General features: G+C 41.3%; 1 protein-coding gene across 1 annotated transcript in view; it reads left to right on the forward strand.

The window, feature by feature from the left end:
• GPR133 (G protein-coupled receptor 133) overlaps positions 1–19,044 on the forward strand; it is a 111,976-nt gene that overhangs the window by 79,863 nt on the left and 13,069 nt on the right. Inside the window, exons 16-18 of the mRNA XM_010137394.1 lie at positions 7,262–7,365; positions 10,154–10,265; positions 16,364–16,517. Coding sequence (XP_010135696.1) covers positions 7,262–7,365; positions 10,154–10,265; positions 16,364–16,517 — 370 coding nt within the window. The remainder of the gene's footprint in view (positions 1–7,261; positions 7,366–10,153; positions 10,266–16,363; positions 16,518–19,044) is intronic.

Genomic DNA, 19,044 nt, shown 5'->3' on the forward strand with positions numbered 1-19,044 from the left:
TTGCTGGGAACACAAAAAGAATAATGCCTTAGTCCAGTAATTTTTCTTTTGTGTTGCGTATTTAAAAATTGGATAGGCATTGCAATTTTTTTGCTCCTTGTTTATTACCATTGACAGTTTATTTAACAGAAGAGGTCTCTACAGACAGATTAGACAGGCCTTACCCATCAGATGAACAAAGATAAATCAGCCCACGTGTTTATTCTAGCATTGCTTTGTAAACTTTGCTCTTTCTCACTCTCTCCACTTCCCCCTTCATCTTATTGCAGCGAATATAGTCCCCAAGGAGAAACACAGCTCGCCCATGTGTTCCCAGTATTTCTTTTGTCTTTACTATGCTCATGCTCATCTTTCCTGAAAACGGAGCATTAGTCTTGATTTCTAACTTGGAGCCGTTGTTCTTTTTTTTGTTATTCCATTCCCATGCCAGCACAGCTCTGTTGATGGGAGTAAAAACCATTAATCCCGCAGAATTACATGGAAAAGTTGGACTAATGCTGTAGGATCCTAAACCCTTCCAATTCCTTGCGGAATTGCTTGGCAGTTACCGCATTTCACTCAGCAGAGGAGAACAAAACATGACTTTTTATTTTGGAAATGCACAAATATTTAGGAGAGCTATAATGGTCAAAAGAACTCTTTTGTTTGAGGAACGTGAAACAGGACTCTATTTTAGTCAGGATACTTAACCAAATGGCATAGCCTTCCTTCCTCTGGTGAAAATGAAAGCACAGAGCCATTTGGCAGCTAGGTCTTCTTGCTGACTAAGGGATTTCCCCACGCCGTATAAAAATGTTACTATCCCACACCTTTACCCACCACTGTTCTCTGTGGAATCTCTTTAAATTTAGTCATCCCGTACTCTTCAGTTCAGTCTGTCTCCCGTATTGGCCTTTTTATGCCCTTTCTCCCCAAAGTATGATGCAGGGAAAATTCAGGGCTGGGTACCTGGAGAGTCTTGGCTGCAGCGCAAGCCACAGCTAGCTGTGCTCCTGAATCCGACTGGACCTTTCTGAATCAAAGCCCAAGCCTGCGATAAGGGAGGTAGATGTACTGATTTCCGTTGAATTTTACTGGGAGCTGGGTGTTTAATTATCCTCAACTGCTCTGAAAAATCTCAGAATCTGGCAAGAAACCGTCTTTTCTCTGCCTGCAAGAGCCTGCTGGAGCCACTTGGGGTTTATTTTCCTTGTAGCCCTCCCTGCTGGACTTCGTTTTGGCTGTTAATTGGGGACTAGGATGAGTCTGCTCTTGCTGGAACAGAAAGTAGAGAACAGATGTACAAGTCTTAGGTGTGTGGGCAAAAGGAGCTCCCTCAGTTCCACAGAGAACAATCTGCTGTAAATACAGCATTTAGCATCTCTTGAGAATCACCGCAAGCTTCAGGCCTGAGATGAAGTCAGAAAAAACCCACTGCTTTGTGTTGCACAAACAGGGTTAAGAGGGAAAACTTGCAAACACCTGCTTTTCTGAGCCTCAAACTTCATTATAATTTGGTAGCGCTTCACAACTTGAGTCCTTCCTCCCTGCCATGCTTCCTTCAGGCTTCATTTGACCTGAAAACTTGCTGTGTTCTGTTTGTAACGAGCAGGTTACCTACTGTTTGATGACATCTTGCCCAGAAGTAATTTAAAAGACGACGTGGGCTTTTAAAAATACTAATTAATACCTTGGTAGGGATATTTGAAGAATTCCACATTTTTCATGTCACAGTGGAAAGTTTTAAATAAGCAGCCAGCAGGCTGGGCTGGCCATAGGAAAATGTGCTTTTAATCTCTAAAATTCCCCTTCGTAGCACTCTACTGCTTATCACTGGGAGCTGTGGAGTTAACAGAGTGGGAATTCAAAAACAGGCTGCTGGAAATGGCTGATAAAGATGATTGTGCTGCAAAGCGTGACTCTCAGAGGCCTTTTTTCTCTAAACTTGCAGTATCTGATACATCATGGCTTGAAAAAAAAGATGTTTCTGAATCAAGTTAGACTTTTTTTTTATTTGCAAGTACTGATTGTGCAGTGCCATTAGGTATGGCCCCGCCAGAACCGTTCTCGTCGTCTCAGCGAGCAGACTGAGGCTCCTGAACTAAACACAGATGTGATTTTGAAAAAAGCCGTGATGTTATGTACCTAACAAAGTGTTTGGCAAGCTGAAGGAAAACAGAGATTTGTATTGTTATTATTATTTAATAAATAAATAAAGGCCTCGCTGGACTGAAATTGAATTTCAGCAGCCTTTCTGGAGGGAATTAAAACCATTAGCTTCATCAGCCAAGGCCAGCGTTTTAATGTCTCTGAAACACTCAGGCTGCCAAAGTCAATTATTCATCCTTTTCTTAATTGGATTCAGATTGCATTTTAAAGGTGCAGCTTCAATAGGGTTGGTTGAGCCTTAATTTTTCACCCCTACTTCTCCCTCCTTCCCTCCCCCCAAGCAATGTCTCACAGGATTGTGTGGAGCCTTTGCAGAAAAGTTTGCGGGTGGATTTCAGCTCAGCCCAGCGGCTGATCATCTCCCGGCTGATCTCAGTAGGTTCGATAAAGGGGGTAAAAACCACACGGCGTTGTAAACAACTTCATGGTAGGAATGCTGCTTTGAGATGGAAAGCTCACCAAAAAGATCACTAAAATATAATTTGCTCTTATGTTCGGACTTAGGGCAAAATACAGTTGTCCTGTCTTACATTTCCACTAGTAAACAAATGGCTTAGGTTGCATAAAATGTATACGCTACATAAGCACGTGCAAAACCATCGTATTCTGTGTTCTACCAGTAAGTAACACTAAAATAGAACTGATCGGTATGATTACTCCTTAGATTGAAGGGCTCATTTTTTAAGGCTGCAGAACATTTTTGGGTTCAAGAACTTGTCTTTTTTGGAAGGAGATGAATTGCTTTTCAGAAAGGAGATTTCAAAAGTATTTTAGACAATTAAATTACTGCTTTTGGTGGCTAAATTGTGAAGTTGTAATTTAGTATATGGACAAACCCTTTCAGGATCAGCTCTGACAAACCTTGTTTTATGTATTTGAACTCAGCCCTTTGTCTGATATGTTGCCTCTAAAGGCAGGCAGAGAGAGAGATTTTGCAGTACGTAAAGAAGAAAATCTTTGATTGCTACTTCCCCCAAATGTCCCTTCCTCTGCAGAAAGCTAAAAATACTCCTTTTGCAAAGGAGAAAACAGTCAACTGCCTGAGAGATGAACAAAAGAAGGGGACACCTGGAAGGGGACAGTGAGCAGACAGAGCCTCGCCTTGCCCAGAGAGATGCTCTGATCTGACCGGTTGCTATTTTGTGTTCCTGTAGCCAATCTAGCGTTTTGACGGGTTCTTGTGCTGTGCTGTAAATGCAGTTGCTCATTACAAAAATAAGTAGGTTTTCTTGTTCTAAATACAGATCAAACAGTTTTTCATGTATAGGCTACTTTCAGCCTCAATGGACCTTCTCCAGATACTCGAGAGATGAAAAGCACCATCCCATTATAATAATATATTTTCATCTTCCTATACAGATATTTTTTAACAGAGAAGCTACATGTCACTCATTTTTCTGTTATTAACAACATCATAAAGGAAAAAAAATATATTTGGAGTCTGAGCTGGTGCCTTTCTGGGATCATTTCTCAGGCCATCCAGTTGCCTGTGAGTTTCCAAAATAAAATTGTTGAGCAATGTCCTAACTTCTTTTATGAGGGAGAACAAGGATTAGACAATGGACTATAATATTGCAGATGGGTGTAACTACCGAAACCATTAGATCTTTGTCCATGCTATCAGTGACCCTTGCAAGGTAACGGGTGTTACAGCCTAAACTAAAAGGGTGGGAGGTTTATATGGAGTATGAATTTTTGATTTGACTGTTTGTCAAAGCTGAAGCTGAGAAATATCTGACTTTTAGTGTCCGTGATTATTAACGGCTTTTTCTTAGCTTTTCAGCTTGCTGCAGAGAATGAGCCTATAAACTCAAAGACACAAAATCTTTTAGACGAGAGGAATAATTAAATGTAGATTGGGACAAGTGTGAGAATCAGGCTCAGGGGACTACTTCACAGATTGCTCAATGTTTTATTTGGTACTTTTTAATGCTATTTTCCTTAGTAATAGCATTACAGCCTGATTAACATTTTTGTGCTGACTACATGATCATCCCAAATTACTGTCTCGTATTCCACATCATGCTCGAAGTCTGAAAGTTTTCAAAAAGGCAAGCTGAGGTAAGATGAAATCAGCTTGTATCAGACCATTGGAATTTATAGGAAATTGTTGCTTAATTGATGTTGCACAACGCCTTAACCAGTGCAGGTATTTCTCTAAGACTGCATGCTTGCTATCCCTTACGATGTGAACATGGGCACACCACACCCAGCGGTGCTGTAACAGCTGGGTTGTGAGAAGTTAGTAGAGACCTGATACTCTCAATGCAGGTTCTCTTCTCTCCTGCACCATATCCCTGTATCTAGAAATGAGGCTCCGCACCCCAGGAATCACCCCAGGCCTTCTTTTCATGCTGTATCCTTCCCCCTGTAGTTTGTGTCACCCACAGAAAGGAGCTGGTTTCACTGGCTGGAGCTGCTGTGCTCTTGCACCCTCCAGCCCTAAAGTAGGAGCAGCTGTTGTACCTATTGCAGGCTCCACCTTTTCCTGACCAAGAAAAAATGGTTCAAACCTAGAGGCTTTCTGTCCCTCACACCAGGCAACATGAGGGTGTGAACTACAGTGATATTGCTTGTGAAATAGTTGTTACCAGACCAATGGGGGTATTGATTTAAGAGCGTCATTCTTAAAGCATCGTCAGATTTTGGTTGCATTTACCAGAGAAAAAGCAACTTCCAGCTCATTGATGCAAGGATCTATGTAGGTTATTTTAGGTTTGAATGAATCTTCTACATTTTGTTGATAAGAGACATTTTTCCCCTTTTTCATTTCTGAGTCATACAGGCTCCACTGGGGAGAACTTGATTCACGCCGTGCCTTGCTCTGCAGGGGTTTCTGAAGGCAGAGTGAGCTAAAACCCAGAGAAAGACTTTCTTAAAGGCATGTTAATTATGATAGAAATTAGTTAGAAAAAGATGTTTGTACAATCAATACAACCTCTTGGATCATTATGGAAAAAACCCAAAGGCTTTTATTTTTGCCCGTTTCCACTAGATGGACCCCCTGTCTCTTCTGTGTGTGAGAGCAAGAGGGTACCTTCCTTTGCAGACCTTCCCCGCTTCTGCCCCTGCGAACCCTGCGACCGCTGTAAATCTAAACGAGTGCTCTGCAGCTTTGACCTTCGTAGGGAACATTTACTGGCTGCAGGTGTTGCGAGTGAAAGGAGTGAAAGAAAGGCTTGAACTGCTGAGAAATGCTGATTGCAGAGTGACTTGAAGCTGGAAAAGCTTCCTCTGCTCCCCTCCTCCCCCTGTAGAACCTCAAGCCGCCTGTAGCAAGACAAAGGGGGGTGTATAGGAGCAATCAGGAAATAAGGTCCATGCGTTTTGGACATGAATATCCCTGATGAGGAAATCACTTCTAAACTGCCCAATTTACCACACAAGTTATTGCTATTTCAGGACTTATCTGTGGAGAATGGCTGTGCCTGGCCTCTCTGGAGAAGAGGGGGGATAGGAGCTCTTCCGTAGAAATTATATGGGCCTTTTAAGCTGGTCCAGCACACAGAGCCCTTTTGTTTCTGTGATTGATACTATCCAAGTCAGAGAAAAGAAATGTGACTTTGGCTGAAAGAGAAAAAATGCGACAGAGCTGCATCATATTTCCTAGGAACTGTAACACCATAGCAACAGTTGTCTGTCAGGGCTGCTGCTGCGTCGCTTAATCGTCCTGCGATTGCTGAGCGAGCCACAATCTATCCTTCTGTAAAACGTACTACATGTGAGCTGATACTGCTGGCAGATAATTACAAGAAAAATGTACATACACAACACATCATTTTTGTCTATTTTTTTTTCTCAGAACCATGTGACATGTTATTTCTCTCCTTTAAAAGAAATTTCAGAGGGAAGTTTATCTGTAGAACTGGTTGGGTTGATATTTTGTTTAGGAGGGAATTTTTATTGTGTGTGTGGAAAATCATAGAAATTCCCAAACTGTGAGAAAGGATTATTTTTTATTAGAGTTACTGTAAAAAAAAAAAACCTGGAAAATATATTGTTCCTTTCAGTATTTTTCAGAATAAATAAATATTTTGAATGGATTTTCTGCTGGGAATTTAATTTATAGCTAATAGTTGAAACAAAACCATCATATTTCAAGCATCGAAATGAAAACTTTTTTGATTGACCGTATTATTTCTTTTTAAATGTTCAATTTATGAAAATATCAACTCTATCCAAATTCAAGTCAGGAAAAATGTTTGAAAATTCTTCTGAGATGAGAAAACTTCCTGCTTAGCTCTGTTCTACTTATTGTATATTAACACTGCCTGGCTCCCTTCGCTGGGTGTGGCTTTTTTGTCATTCTTCTGTGAGAACTTGCATGGAAAATGAAGGCACACTTTCTGATTAATTCAGGAGGATTGGTCAAAATAGGCTGTTCCTCCCCCACTGAATGTATCCAGGTTTTGACAGAGATCCTGGTGGTGGGCACTATGGAGTTACAGATTAATTGTTCCTGAAAACTGAATTACTTCTACAAAAAGTGCCTGTAGATAAAAACCCAGAGGCCGAGACAAGAGGCTTGCACTGGCTGCTCCTGCTGCGTCTTCTCCGTGGTTTTCCAGTCTGTAGATGTCCGTCCAGCTCCTTCAACAGGCTCTGAAAACATGATACATCGAACAAAACAAGTGGGCTATAAATGGCCCGTGATTTATGGGTCGTCTCGGTTTGTCAGTTCTCACTGCTGTGAAGCACTTCTGGTATTTGCACAATGATGTAAATTATTGCAGCGTGAGAGCATTAGCAAAGTGCCCCGCGAGCCGAAAGGTCCCATTGCTGACATTGTTTGTGCAGCCCAATAAACTGCTCTCATCTCAGGCTTGGTGATGTCTCAGCAGCAGAGAAACGAGCTTATTCTGAGGAAATACTGACGTATGAAATAAAAGAGGGAGCCCAAATGCCAAGGGCACGTGGATGCCCTGGCCGTGCGACTGAGTATGGATTTGGCCCTTCATTTCCCGTGTTAGAAACAGCAGCAAATGGTTGTGACCATCCGCTTATATACGGGCAGGTGGAGAAGGAAATGTTGCGTGCAGGGGGGCTGACCTGTGGTTCCGTAGTGTAATAAATCAATTAATAGTGTTTGTTTTGGTTTTTTCTTTGTGTACAGCTAACCAGAGAACACCAGGTGGCCCTCTCCTCCATCACTTACATTGGCTGCGCTCTGTCCATCTTCTGCTTGACGATCACACTGGTCACATTTGCTATTTTGTCGTGAGTAATTTTAACTTAATATCTGCTGAGCAACTCTCATGCAGAAAGGCAGGTGGTGCCTTTCGGGCTGTTGGTTAGGATCCCTTCAGGTGCTCAGGGTAAAACAAAGGCTATTAATTCTACCACCTCCCTTAATTAGATTTTGCGCATGAATTTGTAACAGTTGGTTGGTTATTTCTAAATTACTTTCATTTCCTGAGATGGGGTGGTCTTTATATAGCAAGCTGTTTCCATCCTGTGATGGATTGTTGGTGCTTTTTTTTTTTAAACTCTCCATGTTTCTCTGTAGTTCAGGAATCTTGCAAGGAGGCTGTAGGAGGGCTTGGTCTGGAGCTCAAAGCAGGTACAATATAAACAAGGACTGCAGGATCATCCCCCTCTTCCCCCTCCTACGTACAACTTTGGATTGCTTTGAGCGTACAATCAGTTCCTCGTTCTGCTTTTCAGCTGTCTGGTCTGTGAGGCAGTGTGTTTGTAAAGGTGTGCCCAGAAAGGAAGGCTCGGGCAACATCAGCTGCCTCACTTTTCTTTCATACAGCTTGTATGCAATTACATCATATAACTCACATTTATTTTCAAGTGTCTTGCTGTTCTCTGTTAGGCTGTTTTTCTAATGCGTTGCATTAGTAGGATGGAGGGCACTATATGCAGTGTGAAATTCACTCCGTGGCTTAGGTTTAAATCCTCTGGATCTCTCCAGCCTCCCTCCTGTAGCAGGGCAGCCCCTTCAAGGGCTCTCTGCACTGGGAAGATTTCTACCACGGGACGCTTAGGATCTTCATGCCTGTTTATAGTCCATTAGTGACAACTGAGTTTGAGGCCCAGCTAGACTTGATACAAGCATTTCTGAAAAAGCTTTCATGGAGGTTTCTGTCTAAATAAAAAATAGAAAAACTGTCAAGGGGTGGAGTAACTTGTCTGGGGTTGTGCAGCAGATTGGGAGCAAGTGAGGAATGGGATTCTTGTCTCCTTTCACACCCTGATCTATGTTCTTTCCACTCAAGAGTTCAATTTTGATTTCTGTGCCTAAGCATGTCTTTTGGACATCCTGTTAAGAGGACAGTTTCTAGGAAAAAGGACTTGCTGAAACCCAGTAAACGGATTGCAATGTTTGTTTGTTCCAAACCCCGTATTATGTCCAAGTCTCAAGATCTGCGTTGGTCATACTTGGATTAAGTGTGTAACGCGTCGCAAACTCCACTCCAAATAAGCCCAACATCTGCCTATCTGGCACTGAGCTGTTGGCATGTTTAGGCTAAGGGGAATGATCTGCTCCATTTTTGTCTGAGTGAAAAACTGAATGTTACAGAGTTTAGAAAGCAAAAAGTAGCAAAAAGAGATAGTATTGCTTTGGCGGGGCTGAACACTCAAGAAGCTGGAGGCAGATGGAAGACTTGGAAAGAGAGCTTGAACCCAGCTGACTGTCACAGGGTTGGGCACCGCACCTACACACAGGATTATTCAAACTACCAATTAAAAATAATTTGATTAGGTTTTCACTAGAGAGCAGGGCCTCGTTAAACAGCTGAAGTGAAATTTTGCAATGTAGTGTTAGATGACCATGAGGTAAGTGGAGAGGAATCTGGCAAGTTCTTTGCTAGTCTGCGTACTGGCACTGACTGCTGCTTCCCGGGAGGGCAGTCCTGATTGCCTTCTGGATGGCGATGTTCCAGTCTGCAGCTACGTGAAGTTCCTTATTAGAAAGCCATTGGTGCTAGGCAGCGCAAACTGTCTCTTTGAATCACTCTCAGGACGTCGATATTTCTTGTCATCTCCCTCTTCTCTCCTTTCTAATGGAGCACTGGCTACAACAGCGCAGGAAGAGCACAGTTGACAACAAGCCATCACCTGCATTGTCCACTCTGTGTCACCCTGCTGCAGGGGACACGCATGATGCGTCACCAGCGGTTGTAAAAGTCATCACTATCCAGCACGATACAACAGAAAGCCAGGAGTATGTACCGTTGTGTGGAGGAAGCGCTGCCATCCACGTAGCCAAATGGTCTCCTGAAATGATCGAAGCTGGTGGCAGGGGCTGGCAGGCAGCATGGATTGAAACAGAAAACCTGTTCTCACTGGTACTGCTCTGTTTTTAAAGAGAAGAATAAAATTACGTGAAAGGCTTGAAATGTTCAGATAAATATTTTTGTTTATTTTCTGCTTCCTATTTCTGGATGAGAAGAGAAATGCAAGGTCAGAAGACTCCCAGAAAAGCATGTTCTTATTGTACTTCCAGCTGGTTTCTGCAAAGCCAGGAGAGAGATGCTGTAATCAAGGTCTCTGTTGAGACAGGCACTGCCCATCCATACAGGCAGCTGTAGTTGTGCTCAAAGCTGATAGTAGTAAAGTCAAAACTGTAACCAATGTCTTTTCACCTTCCCTTATTTCTAACACAAGCATTACCAACAAAATAAAACCGGAAACTCCGTGGCAGTGTGTGGGCTAGATGGTGTAAGGCGCAGTACGCCTTCTGTGAGGAGCAGCTCTGCTTCCTGGACAGCGCAGCACCGCTCGGGATCAGCCCCCTGTTGATATTCCTTCACAAGTCGTCAGCAGAGCCAGTTAATGTGCAAATTAGTCTTTCTGCTGCCTTCAGGATGGCAGCAGAAGATCAAAGAAGCCAGTTAGGTACCACTCCATCCTGGTGGAAGGAGTGCTCAAAAGACATCGTGATAACCCCACCAAAAGAAGGACCGAAAGCCAGTCACGATGCTTGCTGATAAAACGTAAATACAAACGTGCTTCTGAAACACCGTTTTGTTCATGTGTCTTTTTTATCTTCTGCCAGGTCTGTCAGCACCATCCGCAACCAGCGCTATCACATCCACGCCAATCTGTCCTTTGCTGTCTTGGTGGCTCAGATCCTGCTTCTCACCAGCTTTCAGTTCAGCCCCGGAACGGTAGGTGCTAAAAAGAGTGATTGCGGTTTTTGTGAGGCACCTCCATGGAATGAACGCCACGTGTCACATGCAAGAAAGTGTTTTGCATGTGAGATCTATTTTTAACATGTGTCAGCCAAAAATGACATCCTGCAACACTGGATAAAGCCTTGTGTGCATCCAAATAGTGTAATCGTAGTATCCGGCCATGTGTGGGAGTTTGCAAAACTGGATGAGATATGCACCCATCAGGTGGAAAACTCACCAGTGATGGAGCACGTTTCTGCTGGGTGTTCCAAAGGCATGGCTGACTTCTGCCTGCCGTGCTGTGTGCTTCCTGTCGTCCGTTCTCCCTGCTGAAAACCGTAGGAATTCTGTAAGGGACAAAATCGTAGGAGCTTTCTATTTAGGTGAGGTGTTTGTATTTCCGTTAGGCTTTTGGGTGGGGAAGTGGTGTTTCTTTTAAATTGTCTATTCTCTGCTATGAGATTAAAAAGTCATCTTATTCTCGTTGGAAGGTAATCAGCTTCCTGATGGAGCTGTGGCCGTTTTTTCTGCATCCTCCAAGAGCAAAACAGAAGGTCTTTGGTTTTTTGCTCATAAACTTCTGTTTGGTGGAAAAAGTTTTTCTGAACAGCAGATTTATTGTATCACCATGTAAGAGTTTAGTCCGAGATCCTCAGAATCATGAAACATGTATACACTTCTCTGGGCATCCAAGGCTCGACCAAATGACAAACACCCTGATGGTGCTTACACAGCACTTAAGCTCTATGCATGTGTAGGCTTTTTTCTCCTTGATCACATAGATCAGAACTTGAAATTACAGATCGATTTTATGGATCTGCTCCTACAGGTGGGAATTCCTTATGCAGAGGACCAGGATCTAAACCATTAAAACTGGCATCTAAACCAGCTTCTTGAGATTAAGATGAATATTCCAATTTAACAGTATTATAACCAGTAAAACAAATTTTTTTCCACTGTTGTGTTTTAAAAAACACTATTTAAAGTAACACAAGTTTTTTTGATGAAAAGTCCCACCTGTAAAAAGCAGAAACAAAACCTGATTTAAAAATAAACTTCCAGTGTGCTCTGGTTTTGTAATCGTCAGCACTTGGCTACTTTGGTGACCAGCTATTGCTCCATATTTTGACAAGAAGTGAGCAGTTTTTATTCATCATTTGTTCTTTTTTTTTCTCAGTTCAAATAAATACGGGGTTTGCGTGCTCCTTATTTTGCCAGTACAACAACAAGTTAAATTTATGTTCAGCTCAGACGGGATCCCTCGAACACCTGTTAAGTTTATAAATAACAATAATGTCTGGTTTTATGTAGGTCATTATTACCCGAGGATCTAAAAGCACTTTGTACAACTCAGTTCACACTCTTTTGATGTTTAACCTTCAGGTAGGTCCTGAATGAGTAAGATAATGTGCAAGGGAGAAAGCGGTAGGGGATGATTTAGCAGGAAAATGTAATGGAGACAGCGGAGAGCAGCGAAAGATATAACTTGACACTGAAGACAATGGAAACCAGGCATTAAAATACTCCTCTCTGAGTAAGTGTAGTGCTAAAACTCTGCGGAAAGGATATAGGCTTGAGGGCAATAAAAAGTTTTCTCAGTGTAACGGGGTGTCTTATTCTCACAGTTTTTCCTTTTTACATCCGTTCTGGATTTTCAGGCAATCTGAGTCACTTCAGATAGCTGTAAAAGCCTCTTTTCACCTTATCAAGGCCAGCATCACCTCCAGTCTTTTAAAACACTGTGAAATACGAGTTTCATTTCCTGTTTTTGTTGGATGTAGGTAGAGCTCACGCTCTCCAGAGACCTCTCCCAGTGTCCACCTACATTTTCATGTGCCTTGTCCACACACAGACGTCTTGCTTATTTAGTTAAGCCGGTGTAGCTAAGCTTGTGAAACTCACATGTAGACTTAAGTTGCAGGTTAATAGGTGCATATTTTCATTTCCCTTAAACCTACTCAAAACTTACTTTAGTTGAATTGCAACAGCAGCACAGAGAAAACAAGAGCTTTTCATGTCGCAGGCTTTGAGATGTGGAACACTTCTCAGAATCCACAGCTATTTCAGCCCCGTCTCCTCCATAACAGCACAATACTGTAAAGATCTAAAAGTTGAGAAGCATGATGTACATAGTGTCCACCGCACTTTTTGTTGTTGTAACCTCTTGGGATCCGGGGGGCTGTGATTCATCCTTTTATTAGTCTCGTGCCCTTCCCTTCTGCGTGGTCTGTCCTCACTAGCTTTGGCGTCAGCTTTGAAACCTTTAATTGCTGCTTTAACTGGACTGCTAAATGGTAGTTTACAAAAAGAGGGAGGCAGTATTTACACTAGGAGGTGTAACTTTGTTAACCTGCTTCTGCCAAAGGTGAGTGTATCTAGTGCTAAACAGTTTATAAGTGCCCTTGCTTGAAAGGACAAGCGGTACCCGTTTGCTTGAGGACATGCAGTGCAATAGGGAATGGCATCGTCTAACAGGCCCTGAGCTGGCAGCACTCTCTTGCATGATGCCTTTAGACTGTCCATCCTCTTCCCATCTCCATCTCTAGGGATATTTAGGGTTTTATTCCAGATACAGCATACACTATTCCCCTGGTAATTTCAGATGCTTTATTTAATCATTTACACTTTGTGCTACAGCAGTTTTTCTTCTGTAGACTAGGAGTAATTTTTAACCACAAAACCCTGTTTCTATGAATAGGACTTTGATCTTTCTACTACATCCAAGAACATTTTTTTTTTTTAAAGTTGGTCCTTGAATACCTAACATCAGTAGTGCGAAAACAGTGGTCCTAAATGCCAGGAGGGCAATTATTCCTGAAACCAGAATATCTTTCTTCTAGAGAAAGGAAATATCTTTGCACACAGCATTTTTTCGTGTGCTGCCAAGTCTCTGAGATATCTTTGCTATCCACATGCCAAGCTAATGACTTCCCTTAGACTTCACCAAGAGATGGATTGTTTCTTCAGAGAGGTTTGCTTAGTTACTTATTCTCTGCTATAGTCTAGAGAGCACTATTTTTTTTTTTTTACAGAATACACAGTAGTGTGCTTTTAAAAATAATTAAAAATCTTTAGGCTACTAAAGCCTTCCAAAGACTTGAGCATGTTTGTGCGAGAAAGTGAAGTATTATTCAGTCACAGGAAAATTAGAATTGAAGTATAGTGTGTTAGGCAGCACTGTGTTTTCCCAGCACAACTGGAAAATTTAATGTGTCTACTATTTGCAGCTCTGCATCAGTGTATTGAGCTGTTTCTCACCCAGTTCTCCTGCATGGCATTCCTTAAAACACTCCAAATAGAGAGATGAGATGAAATGAACTGCTTCTGTTTACAAGTATCTGTGGAATTTCAAGAACGGTGAAGCAAAGCAGTGCTTAGATTGCAGGAAAGGATATTTTGAGAGGGTTCTGTATACTGCAATAAGATTGCCACTTAAATTGAAAACACTATTGTAAGCTGAATTTAGAAAATACATGTAAATTTACCCATGTGTTTTAAGACCATCCTGAATGAGCAACTGACTTATTTTCTGAGAGGCCTTTCTGGCGGTCTGCTTTTCTTTCCCCACAGCTATAACACGATAGGCTTGTTCTTGGCTGGACTGGATTTTCTACTTCCACAGTCTCACAGCTAGTCAGCTCTAAGAGTCTCAGAAAGGAGATCTCTCTTTTTACTGGTGTTCTACCAAACGTAGTGTGCAAGGGCACCTGCTTGTTTTTAATAGGTAAAGTCTCAGCTTTTCAATGCCTTTTCCAAGAAGAACATTCTGCCATTTAAGAGTATCTTCAAAGTAGTCACTAAGTCACAAATACCGAATGAGTATCAACTTTGCTATGGATTTTATGTAAAAATCTGCAACTCAATACTATACAAAATTATATACACAGCAGCCTCCTGCCACTTCACTGTCTTCTATTTGTCTGCTGTTTTGTGATTCACATTGTTTGGCTACTCAAAAATTGGAAAGTATCCATTCAACAGAACTAGCTTCTAAGTCAGCTTATGTTGCATTTTTATTTCCACGGACTAATCTGGTAGAAAGCAAAAGGCATTAAAATGGATTTCATAGTCTTATGATAAAATTGACTGGAAAGGTTTGTACAGTTTTTGTCAATAAGCAAATCTGATTTAGTTATATGTCACTGGACGTTGCAAAATACAAAACCACTTACAGATACCACTTACATGAATTAAAACCAAAGTTATGGCTTTTTAATATGCGTAGTCACAGTGTTTTTGCATTAGAATGGCTTTGCACTAGCACAGAACCAGCTGGCTACAAGGGAGAAGGTGCAGGAAAGCTTCAATTTTCAGTGTACTATCAAGTCCCAACAGTTTAGTTACCGTTAGTGCACTAAATCCTAAACCATCAACGAAAAGAGTGAAACGCCAGCACAGGGCAGCCAAGCTGGTGCAACAAAGGGAAGTAGTGACTAACATCTGAAGACCACTATGGGAGCAAACTGGTTCCTACTGGTAATGCTTCCTCAGCACACAGACCCCACCTGCCTGGGTACCTTAATGCGACTTGTCCGGGTGAGGAGAGAAAACCTTGAAGCGTTGTGTAGGGCTGTTACAACTGCAGCGCTGGGTGACCGCATCAGTATGCTACAAAACGGAGATGGAGCTGGGCCCCGTTCCAAGAGCGTGTTTCACATGTGCCTTGGCGGAAAGCAAACCCAACAAGGCTATCTTGTGGTAAGATCACTGGCACTCACATCTGTTCAATTACCGTATGACGAGCGAAATCACCTCTGGTGAGACATCCTGGAAAAGCAATTAGTGGGGAAAGGAGAATGCGCTGTGAGAATACATGAGGAATGGGGAAAAAGAAAGGCTTGGGATTTCCTGTTTTGTAAGGTAGGCTGGTGGGAGATTAGGAGGGAAACATAATGAGCTTTTTAAGGAGTGACTTACGGAAAAGCAGGGTCTTGAGCTCAGACTGCATTTCCTGTGGCCTACAGCGGGCCATAAGCACTGAAGGGGATGTAAACTGGACTCAAGAGGGTGTTTTTACTTCTTGCCGCATATCCTTAGCCATGACATTCCTCTCTTTTGGGGTAGCATTTATTTCACTTCAAAACATGTTAGAGTTTAAACTGAAACAGATAGTCGAGTTTACACCAGGTGGGCTCACTTTCTAGATGGTATTTTTCTGTTGCTTAAACTTTTGTATTAGCTTTCCAGAATCTTGATAGCACATCGTGAATAAAGGACTATCAAGGAGCATTCAAATTGTCTGCAGACACCCTGCAGAGAAGACATGCAGTTCTTTGCCTTAATCACTAGAAGCATTCTTGTCAAGTAGGACCTCATGTGTGGCTGGTACCTCAGACTACGGGAAACAGAGAATTCCAACAGGAGGGCAAACTAGGTGCCCACCACAGAGCAGTTAGGACTCAAGGGCCAGTGACAGCTTGCTATAATACATTGAAATGTCTATATTGGTATCGCCGATGGAGGAGCATATGAACCTTTTACAGAATTTCTAACTAGGACAGATACTGGAATACAACATGAGTTAACGTCTGTGTTATCCTACTTTTGATATGAAGAACAGCAAAGCAGGAAAGCCACGTGGCGAAGTGTAACTAAAGAGCAGGTTCCAACTAGCACCTTGTTTTAAAGTTTCCATTATTCGCTCAAGCTTAACTGGTCCACTGACTTTCCATCAGTTTTTCGTAGAAAATGAGGCATGGACTTCGCTGGGTTTTCTACAGCACAGGGAGCAGGGTACAGAACAATCCCTCCAGGACTCACCTGTATTTACTACAGGCTCAGCTCTTTGGTTTTGAATTCTTAAATCTTTTGTAGACTTTAGCAGGAGTATTGCTCCTACTACTATAAAGAATCGGTTAGGATTTCCACATCACATTTGGCGATGTTTTTTTTTTAATTTTTTTATTAAAAGGTAAGAGAATTTGTTACTCTGAACGTATCTGAAGTGTAGAAAAATGAAATTATCTAGGTATACTGTTTTACTCCAATGATTTAGAACTTAGCATGTAAATGTATACAGAAATGAAGAAAAAATTGGAAAACCAGTGAGACTGCATCACAAAGTAATGTGTTAATTTTGGTTCTTAATCTAGGTGCCTTGCAAGATCTTGGCCATTCTTCTTCATTTTTTCTTCCTGAGTGCTTTTGCATGGATGCTGGTGGAAGGATTTCATCTTTACAGCATGGTGATCAAAGTATTTGGGTCTGAAGAGAGCAAGCACTTATATTATTACGGAATTGGATGGGGTAAGCACTTAGTAGCTGCTTGCTGTATGTCTCCTCGCTGTAGGGCAAGATTATATTCAGAAGCATATGTAAAATTAACATCTTATGATCACAGTTTGCCTTACTTGAGGGTAGGTCTGTTGGATAAGAAAATGCATAATTTTTTGGACTGTAATCAGGTTTTAAAATGTGTAATCCCTGAACCCAATTCCACTGCAGTGAATTCCATGACTTCACCAGGCCAGATCAGAGCCTTAATTTCCAATCAATAGCAGGAGTGTGGGAAGGAGTTGGTCTCACTGTGCTGATATGTTCTTTTTTGGGTTCTGACTCACAACACTGGCTTATTCTATCTGTATTCTGCAATCCATACATAAAAATTTGGCAGAGTAGCACAGGAATATCACAAGACTTCATTAGTCCATGATTTGTCCCTTGAAATCCTTAGATGAAAGAAAAGGCTGCATGGAACCTCATTATAATTATTATCTGGAATAAAAAAGCAATCCTAAGGCACAGGAATCTCACAGATAACAATGCACAGCTTTTTAAATGCTGTTACAAAAGCATAATCTCTGTCCTGTGCATATTGAGGAGCTGAAACTAGTATTTTGTTCCAGACTCTTCACAGAGATGAAAGCTAGCGTGCTTTCACTGTCCGGGAAGTACAGCAATGATGCTTGACAAACCTCCACACTGAGAAGAAGGAAACCTTGTACAACAAGTCAAAAGGAGAGATGTAAAAAGATAGCAAAGAAGTATCTATGTAATTACAGATAATTTCAAAATATGTTAAAACGTGCATTATCCTTCCCACCCACAAATTGATTTAGAAGCTGAATGAAAACCAATAATACAGACCTACTGCCGTCATAGTGGGAATATTTAATACCTATTGGCACCCTGCAGGTCTGGGTGGTAGCAATGCTGTTCACCAAAGAAAAATAAATTCAACAGCTGCCTACTCGTCCTTTTTGTAATATGCCCTTTTAATTCTGTACGTTGTTCCTCCTTCATTTTAAAATCTCTGTCTTAGCAGTTCCCTGTAAGGGCCATTTGACACAGTCCTCTGGTGGAGGTGGTATCTGTTGGATCAAGGTACAAACTGCAGTTTGGGGAGTTGGAAGTTTTGTTCTTTGCCCTCGTTGTTTCTCTGTGACAAGTTCAACAGTATCACAACACATATCCTTATCCTGCTTCTGTAAGACAGTTTTTTTTTTCTCTTAAGTAATGGCCGGTTTGCATGCAAACCATATTCACCTTAAGGCTTCAGTTGCTGAGAACATTTGAAAGCTGTTTTGCTGATTTTTTAGTAGGGTTATGTGAAATATTTCCACTTTTTTATTTTTTCAAACCACTACTCCAAACAGGCCGAGTGGAGTAATTCATCTTTTTCAGACACAGTAAGAGAACCTAGACAGGATGAGGGTTGGAGGCACTGGAGATTTTTAGATTCTTCTAGTTTCGGTAGAGAAACCTGCTGATGTTAGAGAGGTTCGTTTAGTCCAGAGCTCATGGAATACAAACCCAAGCAGATCAAACCAAAGAAAATGTTCTCATAAGCCCCTGAGAAATCTTTCTCCTTCAGAAATATTATAGAAGAAGCAACAACAGTTCATAAAATAATTAAGAACTGGCATTTAATTCACTGGGTTATTTACTTATTGCTGATGCTTTGATTAACTCAATTTAAAATCAATCATTAATTATCTTATGAAAATAAATTAATGATTTATATATGCTGCAATGCACCTCTACCCTTTTTTTCCGGCATTTTGTGTGAGGTTCATTAATTGTAAAATGGCAGTGATGTACAAAGTGATTTAGAAGTCACAGCGAAAAACATGGCATCTGATGTGATATGACTAATACTAAATGTTGCATTTTGCCTCGTTTTATTGTAACGTAATTGCTACCACTCAATTAGTAGTAATTAGCACAATGAGCACATAGCCTATTGGTTCAATGTGGGTTACTGAACAGTCTCTTCAGTGGTATTTTGAGTAGTGCTTTGGAGAATAACCCCTCAGTAGATATTTGTCATCACAATAGAGGTACGTAGCAAAATACAGGAGGCACCAGCAGCAGAAGATTCTTCTGGCAATGCTCGTCTTGGCAAGGATTGAGTGAGAAACCAGGTGGCAAATTCTGTTTCTTAACTGTAGCAAAGGTATGTTGGAGGCAGGTAGTGGAAGACACCCATATAACAGTAATATATTTCTCTGTGAAATCCTTAAAAAAACCTTTTTTGACAAAATTTTAATTTTGAAAAATCATGTTCCAATTGTTATGCCTACAATGACTTGGAAAAACCCCATGTTTTCTGAAATACAGTGAATCTGCCATATTGCTGGGATTTTTTGTATCGCCTGATTTTTTCCATATAGCTCAAAGTATTTACATTTTAATTAAGTGTTGAACTTTCTTAATCTTATCTGACATCACATCATTGCTGCAAGTGTGTTTAAACATCATTGAAGTAATTTAATTAGGCAACTGCGTTCCAATTAGTTTAACTCTTGATAAACATCAGGGCAAGCTACGTTCA

The sequence above is a fragment of the Buceros rhinoceros genome, unplaced genomic scaffold, assembly GCF_000710305.1.
Source record: "Buceros rhinoceros silvestris isolate BGI_N320 unplaced genomic scaffold, ASM71030v1 scaffold8880, whole genome shotgun sequence".
NCBI lineage: Eukaryota > Metazoa > Chordata > Aves > Bucerotiformes > Bucerotidae > Buceros > Buceros rhinoceros.